Below are 7,846 nucleotides of genomic sequence, written 5' to 3'. Positions count from 1 at the left end.
GTGTTGGGTTGACAGTTGGACTCGATGATCTTAGAGGTCTTTTCCAACCTCAATGATTCTATGATTCTATGATTCTTTTCCCAAAATGATGCTTCATTTTAACAAACCAAGTAGTAAATAAAAATCTCAAGCATAAGGAGATTTGCTGTTCATCTGGTAATGAGTGTCTGAGTTCAAACAAGGTTTCTGACTTTTTTTGAAATGTACTTTATTAGTAATAGACTATTTCTCAAATATAACTTTTCACTGAATCATTTATTTCAAACAAGAGGACAGCATCCTGTGGCTGATGAAAACATTTGAAAGTGCTAAGTGTACAGATCAGAAAGAAAAATATTTACCTTTCATGAAGGCATGATGGCAAGGAAAAGATTCTGGAGACATTTTCAGCTGCTGCTTGGAAACTTGGCACCATGGCCAAGGGACTCGTTCTTGCAGTTTTTATGCCCCTCATACAAAACCCCATTTGCCCTTCTGTAAGCACTTACTGGGGAAGCACTGCAGAAACAAACCCATTCGTCCTCAAGGAGAAAAATCCTAAGGCATAAGCTTAGGTTTTAAAAAGCAACAAATTATTTTCAACATCTCAAGGATTAGCAGGAGACCTGAGTCTCTTTCCAGCTCTCCCCCATCTGGTGGGTAAACCCGGCTGTGTTACATCAGTACTTTGGGTCTCACTTTCTTCGTCTTTAAACAGGAAAGGGAAATATGCTTTAAAGATAAAGATGCAATCATTTTACGAGAGGTAAATATGGCTATTATTTTTTATTACAAGTGTAGGACATAGTCATTGCACTATAGTGTTAAAAGCTTCACAGCTTCAAACACTGGCTCAACGTTTCTTCTGTTTTTTTCTGTTTTCTTTACTGCATGTTCCCGATCATGGAAGGAAACTTACCCTTACCAGGAAGAACTGGACAGAAATAGTATAAAGAAGTAAACATTTTAAATCTAATTAAAGAAAATAATTTAAACCTGTGGTGTGGGAAAGGGAATAGATAATCAGTTTTAGAATGAGATGTCATTCTGTCTTACAGAATTGGAGAAGAATGAGACATGGTTTTTCTGCTGAAATAACTTTCACTGCACCCTGGAAAAACATCTGTGGTGATAAAAATATATAAAAGAACTTTTTATAACAAGCATTAGAAAAAATGCAGACAGGAAGAAACAAATTAGCATAGTAGAGAGGCTGAATTTACTTTAGCCCAGCAAGAGGCAAGAAGAGAACACTAAATAGGAGCTCAAAGAGCTACTCTAATATAGACAGCAGTAATATATAACATGTTGTCCATATATGAGGATATACTGCTAGTCTGATTCTCGTTGTGTGTAGCTCATGCTGTAGAGTCATACAGGGAATATCAGGGGTATTGAACCACAATTATGAGTTACAGGTGTGATACATCACTATGCACGTTAATTATAGCCAACATTTCAAGTATACGTATTTGCATATGTGCATGCTTAGCTGCTGGGGTTTATATGCGTGTGCTTTTCTCAGAGCAGCATGGGTTTGCACAGCCCCGCACAGGACTGGGACTTCTTTGTACTTCACTCTGTGTAAGCTCACAGGAAGACATGGTCTTTGTCCCAAAGCATTTTAATGTCTACCTAGAAACAATGGCATGAAACAAAAGGAGGGAAGCAGAGAGGGAAAGGGACAATGAGGTCTCGCAGTTACGTGAGTCAACTCCATGTACAATAGAATTGACCTGAATCAACTGAAAGGCTCCTCGGGTAAATAGCTTTGCTGTCCTGGCACGTGTCTGGGCAGCTGGCGCTTTTACATGGCTTTGATGGTCTGTCTATTCAGTTTTTGTTCTGATGTGGAGGATGTTGTTTGCATTGTAGGAGCAGCAGGCCTGGTTTTTGAGGAGGGAAGCGGGACTTCCAGGTTTCCATGCCACTGCAATGAGTTTGGAAATAAAATAAAACCTAGGACATACGATGTTTTTTACAGCATGTCTGAGGAATACAACAGGAACTGATATTGGTGTTATTATCTGTCCTTCTGGACTTTTCTGCTTCTACAGTCCCAGCAGGTTCAGTGATATATGTGGGCAGGGGCTGTGGAGAGGATCCTCCCGTGATTTAGTTTATGTTCCCTGAGAAATCAATAAAATTTGATTGCAGATGACAGTCAGTCAGCATAATTCATGTGCACCCTCTGTCTTACATACAAACATACTTGTGTGAAAAAATACTGGTTCCCAAAATATCTGTGTGAACAAAAATATTTTCACATAAGTCTTCCTGGAGAAACAGTTGTGAAGATGCACAAGCCTGCTAGAAGCAAACATCTGTTCAGAGCCGGAGGAAACATTCATAACTGTTGTGCAAACTTGCTGAGCTGTAATAAATCAAACTGCAGCAGTAGCCATTCTCATGCTCAGAGCTTCTTCATTAAAATTATAAGGCTCTAGGATACAAAGAAAGTGCATACCCTGCACTGTAATCAAGTCCCCCCTGTACCAAATCATGGCAACCAGAAGTCAAACTAATAGACATCCTTCTTCAAGCCACTGGATGCTTGGAGGTTTGCCTTGCAAATGTTTTGAAAGCACTTAATGAAAGAGGATGATCCAGTAAGTAGATCACTAACCTGGTACCTGCAACAGCTGGCTGGAGCCCTTGCTTTGGCCTGGAGCACCAGTGGGGTCCTGGCTGGTACACTCGGCCTCCTCTTTCCTCAGTTTGCCATCTGCAAGCTGCGGTGCCTTTCTATCCATGAGTGCAGCAATGGGGAACACACTAACGACTGCGAGGTGCTCATGAAATGGTGGAGGAAGCACCACAAGGTGGTGAAAGGTTTTTGTAATACACAGGGCTCCCCATCATTGTTTTCAGAAGAAAAATGCTCCTACCTGCTCTGCGCAGATTCAGCTGAGTTCCTATATAAATTGCATCTAAGCTTTTTAGAGCACAAGAGCTACAGGTAGCTCATTTGCTATGTCTCTGTATGTGACCACTGCCAGTTGAACTCTAAATGCTTCTGTCTACTTCCTTATTAAGGGTACTATTTATAGACCCTCTGGCTGTGTTCCATCTGAAGGTCAAATTGTTTACGTGGAATGAGGATATATTGTGTTTTTCTAAATAGAGAGTGCATTTTTTGATTCATAAAAAAAAAAAAACTCTTTCCCCTGTACAACTTAATGGACAGATCTTAGTTCTCACTCACAACACAGGCCTCGCTGCAAATCCAAGGAGTTCCAGAGGGCTGAGATGGCTGAAAATTTGGGAAAGTACAGTAAGGGTATTCACATGCATGCGGGAAAGTAAAGAACATGCGAGTAATAAACAGAAATAAATACAGATAAATGCAGGGGCATTTATCTCCATTGAATGTTTAACCCAGGTTTATGTTTGTATTTCTTGCAGCAGCTCCTGCTCTGCTGGTAAACAGCAGATGAACTCCCGCACAGTTTCATACTCCTCAGGCAGTGATACTGTTCCCATTATTTATTTTCCAGTCACAGAAATTTTCCTATATTTCCTTTATTGGAAGCAGGATTGGGTCAAAAGCTTTGGGGATCTACAAACCCAAACAGAAAAGGAAAATGGCAGGTGCTGTATAAAGTAAAATGTCAGTTTATGTGGACATATTATGTATTATATCTATATTTTTCCCACAAAATTTGCCATGTAATATAGAAGTACTTTGTGTCCTGGTGAAACAAAAGCATCCCTGAATATGACATGATATGGTTCTCTCCTTTCTCTGTTGTTTTCTAGTTCTTCAGCATTTCCTCACCTTAATATAACATGGGGAAAAGTATCACAACGATATGAACTATTCTCTCCATTCCAACATTTAAAGACATAAACAAAGAAAATGAACCATTTTAGGTCTTTGATAATGCAGTAGTTTGCAGGATAGAAGCACATGGAACAGGCAGAAACTCCTCCACATGGAACCAGGTAGTTCATATCGATCAGCCAAGAAAGCTATTTTTGGCATTTTATTTTGATCCTAGGAAATTAAGTGTCCTGAGAAAGAATTCTTATCCAGTGTACAGTAAGAGAGGCCAGTGTGTGACCAGTGAGCTGATTATAGGCTCAGACTTAATTGGAGAATTAAGGTCTTTAGCCTCTCCTCTCCCGTTAATTCCAGCCACTGCCACATCACACAGTTGCAGCAGTACAGCCTGCCCCTGAAATGCAGCCTTTCAACAGCCTTTAAGCCTGGTCTTTTCTTTCCATTACTGAGACTACTACAAAGTTAAAAACCTAAGGAAAAGAATTAAAATTTAAAAAAACAAATTTAGGATAAAGTAACTGGAAAGAGCTTTTGAGTACCCACCACCCTGCAAAGGCATCCAGGGAGCTGCGTGGGGGTTAGTGCCCTGCTGAGCTCTGCCCAGACATATGGCAAGGGGGAAAAGAGCAGATGCAAACCCCACAGCTGAATTTGCTAATGTGCTGTGAGCAGCTGGGAGGCTCACATGGCTCACATCGCAGAATCAACACTGTGGGGCCAGGGATTAAGGTTGGATGGTGCTTCTTCAAGAGTCACTTGAGATAATAGAAAACCAAGAGTTTCAAGGAAGTCATCCTATCTTGGACTAAAAGGTGTGAGAAGCTGCAGGTGGGCCACCAGTTCATGAAGTGACTAGACTGGGGTCTGTCCAACCCCTCTGTTCACAGCTGCATCTCTCAGGGCTATTCAGCAACACAGCACAAGCATCTCTGCTACCTGCACTGGTAGGTGCTTCCCGGGGGGACAGTCCCCTGACTTGTTGGTTATGATAGACCTGGTCACTGGAAAGAGCTGACACATCCTGGGGAGGTCATGAGAAAAAGATTGGCAGTTTGGATGGCTGTTAGGGAGCTAAGGGTCATTATGCAGAGGCTATTGGGCTAGAAGGATCTTCAGTCTGACCTAATATGACCATTCTTACTCCCTCCTTATGTTACAGTCTTCACTGAGGTGAGCAGCAGCACTGGAAGATGGCACTACCTTACCAAGTGTTAGAGTTGAGAACAGCTACCCTGTACTTCCTATGTAAAGTCATCAGGTTTCTGGTGTCCCAGTATTTGCCCCTTTGAGTCAGCTGAGACTGATCTCACCTTCTACTTTTTGTCCATCTTGGCAATAAATAGTAAACAACCTCACACTAGATCATCTACTTATCTGAGACAGAGCCAAGCTAGCTATAGATCTGAACAGCATCAGGACCTGGGAAAGATCTGGGCCCAGGTATAGCCTATGCTGGTAATTATTTAATTTTGTGCTCAGAGCATTTGTGCATAGTTTTCGTCAAACATCGTTTTATCAATGTTAAGCCAGGTGTGGTGGTGGTAAGGTGCTGTGGGTGGCAGTGCTGGGTATGCCTGAGCTCACGCTGGCCAGAGGGAGCCAGCCGTTGTTGCTTGTCATGATAGCAGCCAAATTTCAGCAGCTTGAGGAGGCTTTTAAAGTAGGCAGATGAGAGAATTAGGGGACAGAAACAGATGCTTTCACTGTTCACCCTCTTTTGTTGTGTGCTCTGGTTTTGTACTTACTGTTGGGCAGTATCAATATTGCCAGCCCCGAGCTTTCAGTCTCAGCTGGGAGCCAAGTCCCAAGAAATCATGGCATCAGTTTCAAAATCTTAAAGGGTTTGGGTTCGGTTGGGTTTTCTAACAATACTTTTTGGACTGGGCATGTGGCTGCTGATTTCTGAGTCTCTGGGTGCACACTTGCAATGAAGTGCATGCCCCTGCAATGAGGTTTATTGTGGAAGAAATAGAACTATTCCCAAAAAAACTTTCTATTTTTTTAAACATCAGCTGAGGTTCCTAACTATTCTGTGCAGATAGGTCCTAGGCTGCTAGCAAGGCATTCAGTAACATGAGATTTGTGGTACAGTTTTAGGAGGTGATAACATTTCCTGTTCTATAGATCAGCTATATGGTTGTACAAGATTACAAATACTTCAATATATAAACAAGGGGGGGAAAAAAACATTCTCTATAATACAGTGTTTCACCAGAGCCCATTTTGTTCCTTTTTTATTAAATATCATCCTGGAACTTTAATGTGGGACTGGATACTGGCTGTTTCCCAGGTGCAAAGACCAGGACATACTGAAGCGCAGACTAGGGCTCTCCTTGTGTGCTGCTCTTTTCTTATGCTTATAAAGCCTGAGCATGTTCAAAGCTGAAAACTAGCAATGTAAATTTCCTAAATGCCTTTAGAAAACCAAGAACTCAACCACTGCCAAGAGAAACATGAGTTCCTGAAACTGGACAACATTTCTTGGGTTTCCTTTGAAGAAGAAAAAAAAAGACAGAGAAACAAAAAAAAAAAAGCCAAATGCCTGAAATATGTAAGATGGAGCTATACAGGAGTTAAAGGGAAGCTGCATAGGAAGCAAGGCAAAGCCCAAAATAAAAAGCAGGAATGGAAAACTAAAAATAACAAACAGGAAAGTGTGACACAGCTGCAAGGGCTCTGGTGCATTCTCCCCCAGCATTGTACCTTTTTTTTTTCAGGAACATACTAATATTGTGTTTGGATTTCAATGGCATTCCAATCCATTATTTGTTCTTCAAAAATAGATGTTTCTCTTGTGAGGAAGAAAGATATTTTCAAGTAATATTCGTATGATTTCAGTTGCTGCAGGTTATCAAATAACGCTTTTATAGGCTAGGCGTTTGCAGAGCAGAAAGACTGCATCAGTTATGTCATTTCAAGAAGAATTAATCTGTGTCTCGTTAGAATGGTGAAGATCAGCTCATGTATACTCAACTGTTGCCCTTAATTTCAGTTGAATATTTACTTGATAGCTTTCACAAGTAGGAAGGGAGCTAGCACATGAATCTGAGTTGCAGCTACTTTGGAAGCACAGTGGATGGGAGGGGATCAGGGAGGATCACGAGCATAGTGTACTAATAAAGTTAAGGAAATCTCCGTCTTTTTCTTCATCCAAACACAGGTTTGTTTGTTTGCATAGAGCATTTTGCCTACCCTGAAAATCCTGCAGGAAGGCAGCACGGGGGATACAGGGCTGCCGGGGCTGCGGCCGGATTCCAGCCGGCGCCTGCAGAAAAGCCAGGCTCTCCAGGCGTGGGTGTGACACAACCACCCCAGCCACAACCGAGGCACCCAGCACATGCACAGGGGTCACTGGCAGCTGCTGCATAAGGAGAGGGGAAGGAATGCTTCAGCAGTCAGAGGTCTTGCTGTATTAACACCTATTTAATTGCTATACTCACCCATTCTGCAAAAATTAAGTCATACGGCTGGGTTGTGCGTGGTCTGTGGCCACCCAGAAGACAGATGGACAATTGACTGTGCTTGAATAGTGCTGGTGCCTATTTTGGGAGAGCAAGAAAGCCAGAACATGCCAGTTGGTTGGGCTAAGTTCCCTCGGACAGTCACAAACCCCAGTGGAAACCACATTAAGACCTGCCAAACTGGAGATTGCAGTGCCTGTCAAGTTATCAGTCCAACTTGTAAAATTCCTATTTTCAGCAGACACAACAAAAACAGGAAATATTTACCAACTTTGCAGGTGTCAGGAAATACTTTCAAAGCACTGCTGTGACCTGGCAGTCCATTTAAATAGATAGCAAGCATGTACAGAGGTGATAATAAATATATTTTAATTTAAAATATATACTTCGGTGTGTTTGCTCTAATATGTTTGTCCTGGCAGATCAGAGTGGCAAATTTATATTGTTAATCACACTGTGGTGGTTAGGCAGTGATACATCTCACAATACTTGTATGAATGTATTTATATAATGAAATTGTACATTAAAGTATTTTAAAGATGTTTTGCACAGTTGAAGCTGATAATGCTGTTTTTCATTAAAAGTCAGTCTGAACTGGAAATATATTTGTTATATATTATTT

General features: G+C 41.4%; 1 protein-coding gene across 1 annotated transcript in view; it reads right to left on the bottom strand.

Moving 5' to 3' along the window:
• The window catches only part of LOC103893436 (chondroitin sulfate proteoglycan 4-like), a 65,572-nt gene extending 62,840 nt beyond the window's left edge, over positions 1-2,732 (bottom strand). The window contains exon 1 of the mRNA XM_009272560.2: positions 2,606-2,732. Within this exon, the coding sequence (XP_009270835.1) occupies positions 2,606-2,732 (127 nt within the window). The remainder of the gene's footprint in view (positions 1-2,605) is intronic.
• Between the last annotated feature and the right edge of the window lie 5,114 nt (positions 2,733-7,846).

The sequence above is a fragment of the Aptenodytes forsteri genome, unplaced genomic scaffold (genome assembly GCF_000699145.1).
Source record: "Aptenodytes forsteri isolate BGI_AS27 unplaced genomic scaffold, ASM69914v1 Scaffold92, whole genome shotgun sequence".
Lineage (NCBI taxonomy): Eukaryota > Metazoa > Chordata > Aves > Sphenisciformes > Spheniscidae > Aptenodytes > Aptenodytes forsteri.
The sequence above is the reverse complement of the archived record's forward strand: the minus strand, read 5'-3'. Positions and strand labels throughout refer to the sequence as shown.